General features: G+C 46.0%; 1 protein-coding gene across 2 annotated transcripts in view; it reads left to right on the forward strand.

Annotated features, from left to right (window-relative positions):
* The window catches only part of LOC139057276 (ganglioside GM2 activator-like), an 85,694-nt gene that overhangs the window by 21,866 nt on the left and 45,128 nt on the right, over positions 1 to 18,700 (forward strand). Inside the window, exon 1 of one of the 2 annotated variants that reach the window (XM_070535191.1) lies at positions 8,626 to 9,040. The exons of the other annotated variant lie outside the window; for it this stretch is intronic. Coding sequence (XP_070391292.1) covers positions 8,777 to 9,040 — 264 coding nt within the window. The 5' untranslated portion in view covers positions 8,626 to 8,776. Of the gene's footprint in view, positions 1 to 8,625; positions 9,041 to 18,700 lie in introns of those variants that run through there. 2 annotated transcript variants of the gene reach the window in all.

Here is an 18,700-nt window from a genome sequence, read left to right on the forward strand (position 1 = left end):
TCGTCATTCTTCCCCCGGACTGCTTGCGACTGGAACGACCTTCCCCAAGAACTTGCTGCCATCACATGCCCATCTATGTTCCTTAACCAAATTACGCGTGCGCTTGCATCACAATAATCATTTTTGTTTGTATAACTCGTTCAACATTTTTCTGTTTACTTTGTTAACCTATGTGTGTCCCACCCCTTATGTAATACCCTCACATGAGGGTCTTTAAGGAAATAAAGTGAAAGCAAGTCTATTAAATGGTCTCAGAGACCTGTGGACTTGAGGTACTGCAGTAATGCTCTCGTTCCTGTCGGCGCCAGTGCTTTGTCTCCAAACACGGCCGCAAGGACCTCTGGCTTATGTAATAATGGACACCAACCACAGATAAAAGAAAAAATAATCAGCATTTCTACTCGGTGAAAAAGGACGAGCAGCGAAGCTGTGGTGTGTTTTAGCTCAATCGACGCATCTATGTAGATATAGGCATCTTCATCAGCAGCATCATCAGCATCATCATCGTCGTCGTCGTCGTCGTCGTCGTCGTCCTCGTCGTCGTCGTCGTCGTCGTCGTCGTTGTTGTTGTTGTTGTTGTTGTTGTTGTTGTTGTTGTTGTTGTTGTTGTTGTTGTTGTTGTTGTTGTTGTTGAAGGACACGGACAACGAATGCACCTTTTGAATGTGGAGTGATTTATTCTTATTCTTTTATCAAGTATTAACGTGTGCAAGTACCGCCGCATGGCAGACGGAAATTCCACAATATTTATAATTTCCCTGTGAACTACGTAATCAGTGAAGTAGATGAAACGAGGCGTAATGTTAGAGTTGTCTTAGCGGCTAATTGTCACATAATTTGTTTCGGCATAGTTTTGATAAGACAAGAGTTACAAGCGTTTTCTATAACCGTACTCCTTCCGTAGACGGCCATGTATTGACAGCAGACGGGCATTGTGTAACGTTTAAAACTTCACCGGGAACTAACCAATTATGTCAAGTAAATGAAACTCGGCGTAAAAATAGATTAGTCCTAGCTGCAAATTTCAGTATAATCTTTTTCTAAGATACCTGCATTAGACTGACAGCTACAGAGCGTTCGCGAGAAACGGGAGACGAGCATTATTTCGTGTCGACGCGACGTGCGTAGACGGACAGACATCGACCACCGCCGGAAGGCATAGCTATATACAGCTTGGCTGTAAAAAATACGTACTTTCCGGCTCCCGTACCGGCGCCAAGTTCACAATGGTTCACACCGTTGTTAACAAGGCTCGCGCATGGGAGCCGAAACGTATCTTGTTTCTTTTCAACTTTTATTTTCGTGGTCAGTGTCCATTAATGTACAAGCCATGGTAACCCCCGACCAGGCGGGTCTTCGTCAAACCATACATTTCATGTCAAGCGTTAATTTTGGATAAATTGCAACTATTCGCTAGTGACTTTGCAGTGCGCGCCTGAAATGAGTTGTGCCGAGTAAGTCAGGCACAACAAAAGCACTACATGGAATGACAGCCGTGACCCCATACCGCATATTCGGCCTCTGATAATCACACGACAAAAACAAAAACCAGGGTCATTTTAAGGAATCTAGCGCACCTGTTCCCGGAGCTTCAGACGCGTCGAGAGCGAGTCGTTGTAAGTGCTGTTCAGATTGTGGTGTCGGAAAAAGCCGCGGGATGCTATTGTTTCTGCTTATAGCCTTGGCGCGAGCAACTTGAACAATTACATTCTCTGTTCCGCCTGTCAGAGAGCGAAACAGCGGGGAAAGTGCACCACCGGATATATTGATTGGGCGAGTGATTGAGAGACGTTTCCCTCCGCACCCTTACAGGCTCGCGCGAAGGGAATGCACGCAGACAGAGCGAACGACGGTTTCAGACAAGAACGACGTGTTTTCATGCTCCGCAAACGCGACGCTTGTTTTGGTCCCCGCCGCGAGGCGCTCCGTGACGATTCACCTTGGGACCGTCGCTCCGACAAGCGCGGCTGCCATGCGCAGCCGAGAGACGTTGGCACTCTGCACGTGTGGCAGCGCGATGCGAGCTAGCGAGGGCGTCAGACAAGTCTTAGTTTGTTCCAGAAAAGCTCTGCGAAATTACATTCGGGGTAAAAACCAATAAGAATAATTGACCATATTGATGTAATCGTGCTCCCAGAGGCAGCCAGCAGCGTGGCAGGAGGAGAGTTGTTTTGACGTGCAACGTCTTTCAGTTCGGCCAGCGCAGGGGGTCGTTTGCTAAAACCGCATGTAATGAGAACGTATTATGATATTATCGCTTATGTCATTGCAAACGTGTAATCACCGCGCCTTACTTTGGTATCGTTGTCGAGAGGAAAGAAGCAATTACTCGATCATGCATGTGTCCCGTGCGCTGAGGGCGCCGTTATCGCGCCACGCATGACGCAATCAGAGCCTAATGTAGCTTCTCGCTGGGTGTTCGATGAGCCGTAGCTCGGCAGTACGTTTGTAGATCGGAGCGAAAGTGGTCGCATGCGACAGAGCTCGCTCTGCCACAGAAGGTACATTCCACCAAACACCTTCCTGTGCTCATCAGGTGTTATAAAGCTTAGAAGTGTGCAGTTTGTTGCAGGGATATGACGGTGGCGCGATACGGCACTCCCGCGTTCTACACGTAGGGTACAGAAAGGGGGTGAAGAGACTCGGGCAGCAGGACAGAGGGATGCTAATTCGCGTCTCCGCACTTTTGACCATGGCGGGCCCACTGCGAATAGGGAACTAGCATGCTTGCAAGATTATACTGTAGGACTGACCCCCCCCCCCCCCCCAATCTTCTAGCTGTATCATAAGTTGAGCATGTATGTAAGCTTCGTGATGCGTGAATAAATGTCACTTGTGTATTTGGTTACGCCATTTCTGCCCCCTAGTGTCCGTACGTCCTCAGCAGCACACTGATGACGTTTCACGTGTATACCCCATTGCGGCTGCGTCTCCTATATAGCCTGCCAATTTTTTTAGTAAGGCCCTTTCGAACTTGGCCCTTTCGAATAGTGTAAATCACGACAGTCTAGAGTGGTCAAATTACCGATTCAGTCGCCCTCTTTTGCGAAGGAAAGTACAGTTCAACGCCGCAAGAAGGCTGCACATAGTCATGTCGCTGGGGCTGAATTCACCATTTATCTTGTTTGTATGTTTGTATCACGAAATGACATAACAACGGACAATAATTAGGGCGCACAATTCGCCCTTTTTCTTTGCTTCCTCCCTTTATCCCGATGCAGAGTAGTCATCTCACGACCTCTCTGCGAATAGGAAAAGAGAATGGTTGCAAGATTAGACTGTAGGACCCCCACTAGCTGTATCATAAGTTCAGCATGTATGTAAGCCTCGTGGTGCGTGAATGTCACTTGTGTATTTGGTTACGCCATTTCGGCCCCCTAGTGACCTCTCTGCCCCACTCTCGATAATCTTAATCACTCCCGTGGTTTGCAGTTGGCCAGTTCAATGGTCAGAAATAAACTGCGATTCGTGACGTCAAGATGGTGTGATGGCGCAGACTTAAGTTTGTAAGTGAGGAAAAAAAAAAAAGCCATGCCCATTGTGTCACGTGCGCGAAAAAGCTTGCGGCAGTAATTAGCCCATTGCTCACAATTCCGAGTTTCTTCGAAAGAAAAAAAATAGAAAAAGAAGGGCCCGTATTCACAAAAAGGTCTTACTCTAGAATTGTTCGAATGTCCAAACTGCAGCTAATCGTAATGCAGGACATGCTATTAGTGAAGGCGGCCGCCCAATTAGAAAGATCACTTGCGAACGAACAGCTTTGTGAATTCAGTCCCTGAAGACTATGAAGCAAGCTTTTAATGCGTAAGCATTCTTGGGTGAGCTCTCCAGCGCTGCCACGTGAAAAGTGTTATGCCTTGTATCTGCACAAAAATGGGAAATATGCAAAGACATTAAATCGTTATGATAGTGTTAATGTAGATAAGTGGTAGCTTTTAAGCGTTAAGGAACAATTAAAACCAAAAATATAAAATAAGGAGAGTAACCATATAGATACATAGGGCTCCTTAGAAAATGCATAAGGAATCTTATAGCAGGGGTTGGCCAACTGAAACTGAAATTTGCGGGTGGGTCATCTTGATATTTGGAGGTGGGGCAACTGAAGTTTGGGTGTGGACCAACTTGACATTTGGGGGTGGGCCAACTTGAATTGGGACGTGGGCCAAGTTAATATTTTGGGGCGGGCCAACGAGAAATTTGAACGTGGGCCCACTTAAATTAGGGAATGGGCCAAATTGAAATTTGAGGGTGGCCCAACTTAAATTTGGGAGTGGGCCAACTTGAAATGGGGGGACGGGCCAAGTTGAATTAGTGGGTGGGCCAACTTGAAATTTTGCGGTGGCCCAATGGCCAGTTGAACGCCGCTGAGGGCCCTTCAAGTTATTAACACCTAGCGGGTAACCGAACGCATTGAGAAGCTTGGCGCGTTTGCATTGGGCCTTGTAAGGGACAGTCACGACGCAGGCGAGAGCTTGCGTGGACAAGGAACGCGCGCATAACACAGGCTTTCGAGAGCGACAGCGAGGGTGACGTGACATCGCGGCAACGCACTCTCCCCTCACGCTTTGCTGTGGCAGCTGTGGTTCCCTTTCTGCCGCTCTGCTCCGTCGAGGCGCGATCGTTCCCGGCATTCCGACTCAATTGGCACGATTGCATGGAAGGGGCCGGATGCGGCGAGAAAATCTGACGATTGTCTGCTAAACCCTAAGCATTCTTTGCCATAGGAAAGGGGATGCGTAGACGCGCATAAGTTGAAAAAGCAAGTAAGTAAAACTAAGCAAAACGCATTCGCAGCCGAGGCAAGGAATGCTTTCGCATTAGACGACAATTCTCAGAATTTCTCTAGCTTTTTCTGTTTGCGGAAGACTAACATTCAAAACGGCTTATGTAAAAGGAATAGACAAGGAATCTGGGGCCAAACTGACAAAGATTTTTGTTCGTTAGTGCTCTTTGCCATTGGCCCATCATATTAGCTATATTAATATGTCCTGTATCTGGACCCGTTGGAACTCGCTCTGATGGACAATTATAGTGCAGGCGCTTTTACAGCGGAGCTGTATACCTCTACCCTCCCCATAGATTTTCAATGTCCGTGCCACAAAACTCACGTGCCCTCTAAGAGGAGGTAATGCAAACCAGTAAAGCATGTACTGACACCTGGCGAAGCAAGAAGAACGCCAAGAAACCACCCAGTAAAATAGAGTTTCATACAATCATTACTAGAAGGAATGCTAGCGCTAATGTTGCAAGCTGCAATCGGGGTGGTTCAGCTACCATAGGAATCACGGGAAGTACATGGATTTGCCTAAACTTCTTCCTTCTGGCTTCAATCGGGTTCGTGACTGTGTAAACGCGTCACTTTCAACAAGTTACTGTGTAATAAAATAATTAAATAAACAGTATTAAAACTGTCCGACGGCAAGATTCGAACTGGAGTTCTAGAACGGAAGCCTGATATTTAAACCATTACGCCACAGACGCTTCCTTGTTTCTTTATTGCAATGGAAATAAATGACACGTAATCACAAGTACATATTTTACAATTGTTTCATATGTAACAAAGATTCCATACGGCGTACCCAATCGGGTACACACTTTTGCGCATTTTCTTTTCCCAGCAATGAAATCAGAGACTCGCGAAAGTACCCTCTAGTAGAAGGACGAGCATCAACGTCTGCATGGCGAACAGCCATGCGTGATGTCCATATACTATGTAGAGCCGATAACGTAGTAATATAGGGAAAACCGTCCTCGTTATCAACCATTAGGAACTTATTTCCTGTGCATGCAAAGGGAAATACTTCTTTAATGTCATTTGCAGGACATATCAGAAAAAGAGGATTCAGATCTGTATTCATCATCTTCTGAAACCAGCTGGGGCGAGTTTCTCCTACCAAACGGCAGCCAATTATACTCATAAATGCCAAATATATTCACAAAGGCGGTGTATTGCTAGGTCTCTTCTTAAAACGGCATTTGCCAGAAGCCTTTGCACAGATCTATCCTGGAGAACCAGGTACCAGATGCGTCTCGTTGTTGATCGCTCTGTAGTCAGTGCGCAGCCTGACGCTACAGTCTTTTGGGGGGGGGGGGGGGGGGGGCGATGGTGATTGGCAATGCAAATGGCGATACATGATGATATCAGCATCTAGCATATCTTGGAGCTTCTCGTTTAGCCAAGCCTTCTTTCCTCTCTATAGGTTGTATGGCTTTTTCGGGACTATAGTGGTGTCATGTAATGTAAAGAGGACTTAAAGCTTGGTGGTACCAGGAGGATAGCATCCCAAGCCAAAAAATTCCGGGTAGAGTTTCTGAATACTGTCTCCATTTTTCGGCCTGCGAATCCGGTTCGCAGCTGTCATAGGTTTGGGATTATCTTCATCGGGGCTTACAGACACAATGCGATCCCAATGAATGTTTAGCCTCAACGATTTCATGTTCGGGCGAGAAAGAAGAAAGTCGTATTCGACACCTTCTATCACCAAGTCCAGAACTTCCGCTTACTGCGTTTGATATTTTAGCCTTACGCTTATGCATTCCCAGTGCTTCTTTTCACGACCGTCATAACCTCGTACAAGGACTGATCTGCCTGTGAATGTGTCTTCTGCATTTGCTCTGCTTCTCTTGAGTATTGATATTGGAAGCTCCACTGTCGACAAGAGCTTGCAGGTTGTGTCCGCTCACTTCAAGTTCTATGTGAAGCAAACTTGAAGAAATCAATAAGACGGTTTTGTTTCGTTTCGGTTGAACACACTGAGGCTTTGGTGATAATTGTTTCTATTTGAACAGCGTCGGTGACTGCAAGGCGACACCGGGTACTGAGTCGGTCGCACGAAGTCTAATACTTGCACTATCTTAAGTTGTGGCGACCTTACATCCGAGTTGCTGGGCTGAGTCTCTGACTGTCCGTGAAGATCTAGCCGCGTCCTGGAGCTCCGCTCAGACCAGTAGTCAGGGAATACTTGTAGCAGCTGTAGTAATGCCTCAAGAGTTTCCGGCACTTTTATTTGTGCAAATCTCTTGGGAGACCATGAGTTATAAGAGTAATCTTGATGGAAAATCTGATTCAGCAAGTCGAAGCAGTCGCTGCTTCTCAAGAAAGTAGTGAAGCGGGGAACCAGACCTAAAACGGTAAAGGAGTGCCTGGTCCCATCGCTCTACGTTTTTTTCTTCGAAATGTTGACGAAACGCTCTCTTTCCACGTGCACCAAGGTTCGCAAACATCCTCTAAGAAGCGCAACTCATGCCACTTTCTCGCTACACCACTGAGAAATCGTCACATGTTTAAGAACCGGTCTTGGTCAGACAGCCACCCGTTGTATTTTGCTGCGGCCTCATAAAATGTGATCCATCCTTCTGAGTTATCACAGGACCCGTCAAAAGTTTCTTGCCATAAAATTTCAACTGGATGGTTTCTCTTGGGGCGTAAAGCAGACAGGAGAGCTTCCGCCACGGCATTCTGTTGCGAAAATTGTTGATGCATCGCTATAGCCTGAAGAATTGTTGATCTCTCGTCATATGACGCTGCACGACTGAATGGTCGCTCGAGTACCAGCTGGTTAAACAGGGCTACTAGGATATTCACCTTCGCCGAACCTCGTTTAACAAGCTCTTTGGGCGACACAGAAGTTCGATCCAGAACAAGACCCAGGAGCTTACCCGTTGTTGTGTCCATGGGGAGGTCGACCGGAGAAGCGTCCTGGATTTGGTAGCCTTTGAATATCACTCTGTCGTCGTGCCTTTCAAAAAAAAAAAAAGTCACGCATATCTTCGTCCACTTGTCGGCTGCGCCAAAATAGGTAATACGCCGGCACATATCAAATAGATCAAATCAAGCGTCATGTCGCCATTTCTAACTTCTTTATTCTTCTTCTCAATGTCCCCCGGGCCCCCGATGTTATCCGGCTTCTTCTTTTTCGTCACACTTCAAGCGTGCGCCGGGTTATTCCATACTGCGCCCATTATAATGAAGCCGTCGCGGTGGGTAAGTGAACCTGCCACCTTGTGCTGCGAAGAGCGTCATTGCCAATGGGTTACAGCGGCATTTGTTTACAAACATTTAACTGGCCTTGTGAGTTGCTGAATATCGTTACGGGCCATCAGCTGACGCACGTCAGGAGTACGTGTGCATTCTTTCGCTTTACAGCCCTGCCGCGCTGCGGAAACTACAGCACGCAGCAGCTGTTCAGTGATTTCATTCTCAGAGCTTTTCCGACATTTGAGCTCCCCGTCATCTACCGTAACGCTGGCTTCCAAGATGGCTACTTATCGGTGCTAGTCAGCGTATGCGCGCCAGCTTAATGTGAGCAGTCTTTACGCGAAGTAACTGCTTCGCTAGTTCGGTTATATTTCGCCAGGTGTAGCTTGCACGGTGATGCACCGTTTTAGTGAAGCCGTGCGCGCAACGACACACGAAAGAAAAAGTCATAAAAAGGGAACCGATAGGCGAGAAAATAGAAAAAAATAAAACAAATACGAAAAGAAATGCGCTTGCAGGAAACGAGTTTTTTTCTTCGTCCCGTCGTTCGCTCCGAAACGTTCCCACCGAACGCGGAACGCTCTTTCTCAGGTAGGCCTCCTCTGCTCGCCCCCTCCTCCTCTCCCGCGCCGTTATAGCGCGCGCCGCAACAGCCCACACACACATAGACATCGCCGCCAGCGAGGTATATCTCGCTCGCCCGTTTGTGGACACCCCTCCTCACCGGACTGGTCGAGTTTCCACAGCGCGCCAGCGTCCCACGGCTGCGAAGAACGTGTACGCAGAGTGCCACTTGCCATGTTCTCGGTCATCGCGTTCGTCGTCGCCGTCGTCTGCTGCTGCTCCGTTCAGCGGTGCGCAGCAGACGACGACCGGGCGACGCCAGCCGTGCCGTCGTCGACGCCGAACCCCGGCAGTGCCACGGAGGATCTCAAGGCGGCGTCCAACGAGTCGCTGGTGGAGGCACCGCCTCCTCCAACGACGCAGCAGTTGGATCCGGACTACGGGGAAGGCGAAGACGACGCCGAAGATGACGAGGAGTCGCCGGCGAACGACACACAGGTGACGGCATCCTCCGCTCAGTCGGTCGGTGGGGGGCGCTGGGTTGATGGTCTGTCGCTGTACAATGCGACCTCCAGTAAAATTATGTGCACGTTTCCACAGTGTCTCACAACGGATCCGATGCTTCACCATCGTGTGGTATTTCTTCAACTTTGTTAATTATAGTCGCCACAAACACACGTACAGCGGCTCCGGCTGGCGATTATGAAAGCGAATCTAACTCCGTAGCGTTTGATTGTTAAAAGCCATAGACTCAGAGTATGACTATTTCATCTTCTCTGGACGTATTTATAATTTCTTCAAATAAAGAAACATTCAGGTAAAAATTTCAACGACAGCTGGAGAGACGGCGGGGTCCGCAAAGAAATGCATCGAAGTTCCAGTGTCATTCGAATACGGCACGAACGTATCACACTGCATTATCTGTGTCCGTTGTCCGGTGTCCGGTGTCCGGGCACCCTTTTGCGCTGTTCACCACATTCCTGTTCACCGCACGCCACGCTGTTGACCCGTTCACCGTTCCAGTTCACCGCATTCCTACGTTTCATAGTGTTCGTTCGAAAAAGAGCACGTTCATCAACTTTTCCATCCATAATGGCAAACCTTTCGTCAACCCATTGTAATATCAATGATGAGTGCTTAGTGAACTTACCAAGTTTTATACATGTTTTATCAGTGTAAGGTGTCATGCACATACGGTCATTATCTCTACGTATTTTTTTTCTTAGTTTATTAAATGTGCGTGCAGGAGAAGTTGGCATAAAGGATGATGATGCCCGATACTCTTTCGCTCTTAGGCAAACAATACTTATAGAAAATTGGCCGAGTAAAACAAACAAACGAGTAGAAATGTCGGAGACAGTGCATAACAAAAATAAAATGGCTAAAACAGGCGTAAAAATGAGATATAATGCCAACATAAAAAAAGGCCCGAAAGCGCTCACTGCAGAGTTCACGTAAAGTTCAAACAGGTGCACGGGGCGTCACAACTCAGAATTTGCGCACCAAGTAATGTCATTTAAGAATATAGTTTTATTCAGTGTATAAAGGAGCTTCTTCCGGGAAACTTATCCATTGAAATATTTAGATGCAAGCGGAAGCAAATTTATATGCACGTCACGCGCTAACGGTAACGTACAGAAGGCATTGCACTGATACGATGCACAGACGCAGTTCGAACGATCGCTGCTTACTGGCTGGTTTATTGAAAGAATTCACAGTAGCGAAACAACACGCGCATGCGCGGCCACCGCTCAAAAATCTAAGACGCAAAGAATAAAAGTACAAGATATTTCAGGCAACCGCTTCCCCGCTTAGCAGTTTTCAGGTATCCCGCTGAACAACCACAAGGAGCGTGTCTTGTCGATGCGCAAAACGTACGCGACCAAACCTCACGGCGAAGGGACGCCGACGGCGACGGCAGAAAAGTGCCTGGAGTGTCCACATAATTGCTGTCGCAATAAAACTAGGCGCGAAATGCGCCTCGCGTTATTAACGCATGGCTAAGCCTCATTTCCCGACAGCTCGATTTAACCGATTAACGAAAGGCGAATATTTAAGAGATTAGGAAGAATCAAACAGAGGCACGTGATCCTATGCGATTGGAAACGATTGGCGCATTCGTCATGACTGAGCAGACCATTATAATTAAAAGTCGTGTACCCGTATCTGAAGGAGCTCCCTGTTGAGAGAAAATATTCCATTCAATATTATCTGTATAATTAGAGCACTGTAGGAGTCCTCGCCATAGCTTACTCACTATATTCTAATGTTGTAATTACTTCGTAATATTTAGTTCCTAATTCTGCTCATATCGATACATATTCCAGCTACAGCCGTTCGTTCACTTGTCATATGAAAAGTAAAGATTTGATTCCCAACAGAAATTTCTGCGCTTTGTATGCATCTGTTTTATGTGAACGTAAACCCTTGGGCACCATGAATGCAGCTGAAAAAAAAATACTTGTGTATATGTAAATTTTCGTATTAACATGTGCGCATTTACATACTTCATGCATAAACTACAACGCGTAATGCGGCTGGATTAAAAAAAAAGAACGGCTCTCGACTGATCCCCTCTCTTCTAGCTTCCTCTGCTGGAAGTATGTGGAGTCTAAGCTGGCAGTCATGTACTGTTCAACACTACACGGTACCGTTAGTCATGTTAACGTTGATGTTAAGGGCAATGCGCCAATAATTATCTCGCGAGTGTCAATTGCCTCTCTCTAGAAAAACGCAGCTAAACGCAGGTAATAAATTGTTTTCTACTGCATGGTTTGTCATAGCGCATATTATAGTTATGTAAATGTGCGCAGGCCTCCTTCGTGAAGAAGGTGCATTAGTTACCCGTGGAACTTATCATTAATAACTAACGGTCCGCAGTCTGTACGCTGGTATGTTCGTATTCCGGACGTTCTCAGCACTTTCTTACGACCTTAGTCCCTCCACAATCTTCATTCGCCCCTGGACAAGTTCACTTGTCCAGCACTGGGCGTTTTTACCTTACTGGAAGAAAAACAAACAAGCCATTGCGAGGAACTCATTTTCACAGCACGTGTCTGACTAATACGGAATATTGTCAGCACTGCAGACCCGCAGATTTTGACCAAAGCTGAGTCAATAAATTTAAAGACGCGGTCACCGGAGTTAGATGGAACGCAGTTTTAAACCTCTCAAGGCAAAGAATGTACATGCTGCAGGCGACAGTTTGCGCATTGTTAGATAAGAACACTGCGTATAAAGTTGTCGAGGCGTTTCCGAGGGTGAATCCGTCCACAATATATGCACCTCCTTTCTCAAGCCGTACGTTTTTGCATAACGAAACGATGCTTTTCTGGCCAGCCAGTACAAATATTTTCTTACGCACACAAACCCGCTGGTATAAGAACCGTGCCTGCGAAATCCCTTGAAATCGCACAACGATAAACGGTCGAGGGTTCGTGCTGTATTCTGGACAAACATCGTGGTCATGCATGTTCTCAATCCGATAGCGGAAACACAGCATGTCCATACGCGCGAATGAAATCTCACACGTCCACACATACGACAGTTGTGTTTTCTCGAGCAGCTTTATAAATAAGAACGAAGTAAAACATGCCGCGTTAGAATTTCAGATCAACTTGAATGCGCAGCTTCAGCATTGGTTGAACTCTTCTCTTAAGAACAGTTCTAGCGTAAGAAGTGCTCCCGAATTTGAGCCCCGTTTCCGCTAAACAACTTAGTGTGACTCAGCGCACGGCCCATGTAACTGCGCTAGCTTTTACGCACACCCTCCTTTCAACATCCCTCCAACTCTTTTCTTTTATTCACATATTTTTGCAAGATAACGTCGTTATACAGTCTGTCAACGTGAATGCAGTGACCGTGAGTCGCATGCAGGATGAGGAAAAAGCAGCTTTTGCTCTTAATGAGAGGGATTTTCGCGCATTGTTCCAGCCTTGGGGCGCTCCAGGGTCGCGTAATCGCTTTCATTTCTTTTTGTTTCTATTTTCCAGGACTGCTCGCGCTTTACAAGGCGTGAAACAGTGTCTGTAATCTGCTACGCGTTCAGCAGAAATGCAGATTCCCCCAAGGCGCAAACAAAAGGGGGGGGGGGAGAAATGTTGGGTTTAGACGCTCGTTGTACACGGCAGCTGTAGCCTTAAAGCACCACCGCGCTTGTTTCTATGCGCATGCACGCGCAACGTGCGGAAAATGCAATTCGCCGCATAATAGCCCGTTTGCGTTTTCATTGTATACACTGACCGTGAACACCTAAGAGTCGCTCATCCCTGCCGAGTGTAAAAACCTAATGAATAATTAAATCAGCATTCACACCATGGTTTGGGCAGCCAGTTGTTGCAGGCTCAGTGGCTACGGCAATTTGCATCTACACGTGACGTAGCGGGTGCGACCTCCAATCAAAGTGACCACATTCCTTTGACGCGCAGCGCTATAACGTTCTTCTGGCGAGCGTCGGGCGCGCGTTATAGAAGCTCAAGCTCACCCGCTGCGGCGTCTCTCATCAACTAAGTTGCCTTATGACGCGTGACCACTCCTATCAACACCCTGATGCACAAAACTGTGTGAATATTACCCCTACTGAAGAAAAGAGAACATGCCCCATATTTCCTGCATATATATTACTATATGATTGTACTGGATCCTGTATATAAATCCGTGTGTTCCCACTTGATCCCGTGTGATCATAAATGTTTCTGGTATATGGGGCATGTGGATCCATTTTAGTAGGTATTTATCGCACAGTTTTAAACAACTACGTCGAAATGGGTGGATAAGATATAGAAAATTACGGCTTTTACAGCCAATCTTACTAGTCGCCCCTTAGATGATGGCACGCTAGCAATCTCAAACCGCACAAGAAATGTGAAATATACAATCTCGGGCTGCGAAACAAGTAAGTAGTGTTATAGGAATAGGTTATTTAAAGACTCTAGAGGGACTTCTTATCGAAATAATTAAAGCACTTCTCAGTGTCCCTCGAGACAAGACACGGAGATGTCGGCTGATAGCTCGCTGACCTTCCTTATTAGAGACTTTTGTGCGCTGCGCCAAGGCATCCCTGTCCCGTACGCTATGTTTCTCTGTCGCAGACAGAGGACCGCGGGATAATTTATTGCCGCGGAGTCCCTGTAAGTACAAATTGCTGCTGTCAGACAAATCCGCAGTGTGATGGCGGGCCGAGGGCGTCCTGTCAAGGCAATGAATAGAGATACTTCGAAAAGGACGATTGCTTTAGTGAACAGCTATCAAGAGCGGAGGCCGCTCAGCCATGCGGGATGATGCTGCTGGCAGAACCTTAGCGAGTTGACAAATCGGCCAAATGGAACGACAGCTAACGACCTGGTTACAACCCGCTGGCACCTTCATCACAAGACAGTTCATTATGCATAATTCAGCTGGACAAGCGAATCGGCGGTTGGCTTCGTTCCCTTCCTCCACTCTTCACCGTCCGTATAACTGCCGGCGGAAAAGGGATGCGCCTGAGTTACTGCGATGTCCTGAAGGCCAGTGTAGCGGAACGCTGCGCTGCGAAGACGGTGGTCTCATTAAAGTGACTTACGGCAAAGTAGCGGGCCACGTGTACTGCGGTACAGACTCCGGGAAGCCGGTCTAGGAACGTGTCCCGATTACTCGCTTGTGGGGTGCCGCTGCATTTTGTAATTATTTGTAATCGTGGGTTCTTTGACGCGCAGTGCTATAACGTTCTTTTGGCAACTTTGCATTTGGTCGTAATGACCGTTGTAACCACGGTTGCGTGAACAATGGGAAGTTTAATTGTCTGTCCGTAGCGCACGTGCGGTGGATCAGAAATGTCGGGCCATTGCTGACGAACGAAAAACCGCGCACGTGCGAAAATGGGGACACAGGCTTCGGACGACACAACGCTTTCTTCAGGCAAATTGTGAGAACGCCTCTATCTAATGGGAACACCCTTCCTGACTTTATATATATATACGTCTTCCCTCTTTCAAACCCTTATGTCCGCAACTCGGTGCAGGATAGCAAACAGGGAACTCTTGTCTGGCTAACAACATTCCTACCCGACAATAATATTAGTAAAGCAAAATAAACTCGCTAAACTCGACATCTTCTTCATTGTTGAAAATACCACAAGAACAATTTATGGCCTGTTTTCATTTACTCGTACAACTTCGAAGTCGTAGAATGAACTACCACATCACATATGTTCAACAACATCGCTCTGCGTTTTCAAACGCAAGCTTAGTTCCCATATCACTAGCAATGAATAAATATTAACTGATAACATGTACAATCCTGCTCATGAACGTTCGCAGTTAATGACAAGACCTGCGTTTTGGCTATAAACAGACCTATAAGAAATTGTTTTTGTTGGCTTATTTTCTCTACGTTTTACCCAAGTATGTTACGCCCTAATTAAGTGAGTATTAGCTCTGCAAATTTTTTGTACCTTACTTGTGAATGTGTTGTAAATATGACTTCATATTGTATTCATAAACGGTTTGCCGAATTTCAAGTGATGTTTAGGGTTATTCCAAGGACCCCTCTCGCAACTCATACCTGAGTTCTGGGACCCCAACTTCATATAGTCCCGTATGTATATATAATAAAACAAGCAATAAACTTCTCAATTTTTCTTCTTTCCTCTATTCCCATCTCTCTCAGCACTCACGTTTATGACAAACATGCATTACGCATGCCAACACTATAGCAATGCTCTATTAAAGTTTGAATACCTCATCTGAGGAAGTGTACTTCTTGATCAGATAGTTTGTGGTCGAAATGTGGAGTTGATACACTGCGCTCCTAGTCTGCGAGTAAATTCGGCTGCGATTAAATCACGCACTTCCTCGCTTTTATTTCTGCTCATGATTTCTTCTTCATGAGAAAGTGGCTGACATGCGCATTTGCCGCAGTGAAATGCAAGAAAGCAATCCTTTTCGCTTTTTTATCGTTATTGTGTTTTATAAATTTTTCATTACCGCGTTTCAATATGATAGAGAGAGGGAGCAGTCCTATTGTGACTGATGGTCTTAAAGACTTTGAAATAAAGCACTCACATATTTTGCATAAGCTAACTAAAGCGCCAATATATATTCTTTTTAATTGCGACATTAAGAGGAAGCTTTAGTTCGGGCCCAACTCCGACGCGGCCTAATCAAATACATGTAAAAGGCAGGAACGCTTTTATGAGATAACCCCTGGACCGATTTTAATGAAGCTTGCTACATTTGAGAGAGAAAGTTAAGTTCTAGTGACTGTTGGAAGCGGAATTTCTATTTCGGGCCTGAATTTTGTTAAACGAATTTTCGAAAATTCGAAAGTGTGGAATAGGAGGACGAAGTTAACAAAAATAATTGGTCTGCATCAAGAATAGATATTGCAGTTCTGTAAACGGCATCTATTAGATCATTTACCGCGGACAAATTCAGTTTGCTAACTTTTATTTATTTCGATAACTATATAGTTATATAATTTATATTATAATATAATCATAATTTATATTTTATAATTTACGTGAATCCGTTACGGTGTTCACAAGGGTTCTCTAAAAGCCGTATTTTCATATAACTAAATTTTTCGAGATCAACATGTAAAATATCAATTTTGTCCGCTTTAGATGTACTATTGGATGAAATTCACAGAATTTTGATATTATTTTTCATTGCCGAGTTAGAGTTGTGAACTTCATAGTTTCGTTTTCTGAAAATTTGTGTTTTTTCCGATATTTAATAAAAATTGACGACCTAAATGAAAAATTCGAAACAAACAGTCACCAGATTTTAGGTTTTTTTTAACTGCAACAAACCTCGTCCAATTTGGCGCAGTGGTTGCCGAGAAAGCGAATTCTCCTTTTACATGTATTTAATAGGAGCACCCGAGCTAAAGCTTCCTCTTGAGAGGAAAACTTTTCAGAAAACGAAACTATGAAGTTTGCAACTCTGTAACCTTACAATGAAAAATTATATCACAGTTCTGTGAATTGCTTATAATAGTAAATCTAAAGCGGACAAAATTGATATGTTACACATAAATCTCAAAACATTTTGTAATATGAAAATGAATTAGCTTTCTGAATGTTTATTATCAGAATGTTGAACTTGCTTTCACCGTTGCGCATCCCCCTTTCTATGTCGTCATCATCCCTCATCATACCTTTATGTCCCTGTTTCCCCTCCCCCTGTGCAGAGTAGCAGGCTAGAGCGCGCTAGCTAGCTCAGGCCGACCTCTCTGCCTTCATTCAAATAAATTATCTCTCTATCTGTAAACTTGCTTGCCAGCGCAGGAAGAACTATAATGAACGTTGGGCGCGCCTGTATGATCTAGATAGATATAAACACTTGCTTTATCAAAGAATACCCTCAAAAGAGAGAGAGAACAAAATAGAAGACAGGAAATGCAGGCAGGTTAACCAGACGCATGTCGGGTTTGACGCATGACGTGCCAAAACCACGATACGATCATGAGGCACGCCGTCGTGGGGCCAGAGGATAACCTGAAGAAGACAATAAGAACTCGCAACGACGTATTCGTCAGTAAGGCGCGAAATCATCAGGAAAAACACGTGGTCATCTTAGAAGCTTTCAAAAGCAGCGTAGCGCAGAAAGCGTTTCGACATCGCTCTTAGATGCTTTCCGTAACGAAATAAAAAGCGTTACCTATAGCTGTGAGAAATACCTGCCCATCCACTTTCTGGATACTTTCGGCACGCACGCGAAAAAAAAAAGAAAAAAAAAACACGCGAGAACGGGATATCCGGCGCACAGCGGGTTTTCAGACTCCGGTGCCACAGTTGCGAAACACGGGCGCACGTAATAGAAACGAATACACGCGGGCGAATTTCGAGGTGCGCTCAATTTTTTTCGCTGCGCATGTGTGATGCACGCGTGACCGCATGCGCACACGTGGGCCTGAAATACGCTTCAGAGGCGTCAGCTCGCGTACGCATCACTGAAGAGCTCCGAAAGGTAGGCACAGCATTCAAAGCGATGGTGCGTGAGATGCGAGGGAGGGTCGTGGGACGGAGCGAAGCGTGTCAGTGACTCGCGCTTGCGAAATTTGTTTACGCATTACGGACGCGCGGGCCCGCAACCAGACAAGCAACCGTACGAGCAAAGTTAAAAAGAGAAGCGAGCTATCGCTTACAAACGCGAGAGCTTACACGCCGTCTTAGAAAATCCGTGCAACGCTGCGCGGAAGTGTAAATGTGCGTCAGACATGCATTGAGAGCTGTATATACAGTTCAACGCTACGTTTCTATGTGGTCCGTGTCGTCTGTGTTGGAAGAAAGTAAACGGGCGACGCTTTAAGGCTTGCGGCATGACGTTACAGCAACATTTGATCGGCGAGTGGGAGCAATTACTGATATGCGCTTTTTGAACCGTGAAAGCAATGGTGTCGGTGACTGCATGTGCGCTCTTCGTGGCTTCCGTAACGCTGCACGTTTTTGAGTGATCCAGCGCTGCGTACGCGCGCGCATCCTTTTCTATCCACTCCCTGAAATGTCTCGACTTCCCCGCTGCCGCAGTCAGGCGCGAAGGAAACAAAATATAGAACGAGGCGTGCTTAAAAATGGAGTCTGTGTACACTCGCACCGTCCTCCATCGTTTATCTTTATTTTTTTCATTTTCTCGATTCATATTATGTTTGACGGGCGCTGCGAGAAAAAGTAAACACACGCGCAGACGCGAGGCGTGCGTCAAAAGTCAGCGCAGTCGTGACCGAATTCTCCGAGGGCTAAACTCTCTGTGCCCTTCTGCGGCGAACGTCGCTTCGTTTTTTGTTTTTCCTCCTTTGCTTTGCCGCGTCTTGTTTTCTTTTTCTTTTTTTACTTGCGGCGAGGACGCAAAATTTTTACCAATAAAATGGTGTCTGCGACGCATGAGAATACTGGGTTGGTTTCGGAGTAATCTTAAAGGAGATACTATAATATATTTGTTTTGCGACATCTAAGTAGACGTTGCGGCTTCCTAGTATTGTCGTCGTCATCGTCATCACCATCATCATCAGCCTGGTTACGCCCACTGCAGGGCAAAGGTCTCTCCCATACTTCTCCAACTATAACCCGGTTATGGGCTAATTGTGGCCATGTTGTCCCTGCAAACGTCTTAATCTCGTCCGCCCACCTAACTTTCTGCCGCCCCCTGTTACGCTTCCCTTCCCTTGGAATGCAGTCCG

This window comes from Dermacentor albipictus, chromosome 3, assembly GCF_038994185.2.
Source record: "Dermacentor albipictus isolate Rhodes 1998 colony chromosome 3, USDA_Dalb.pri_finalv2, whole genome shotgun sequence".
Taxonomy (NCBI): Eukaryota; Metazoa; Arthropoda; class Arachnida; order Ixodida; family Ixodidae; genus Dermacentor; species Dermacentor albipictus.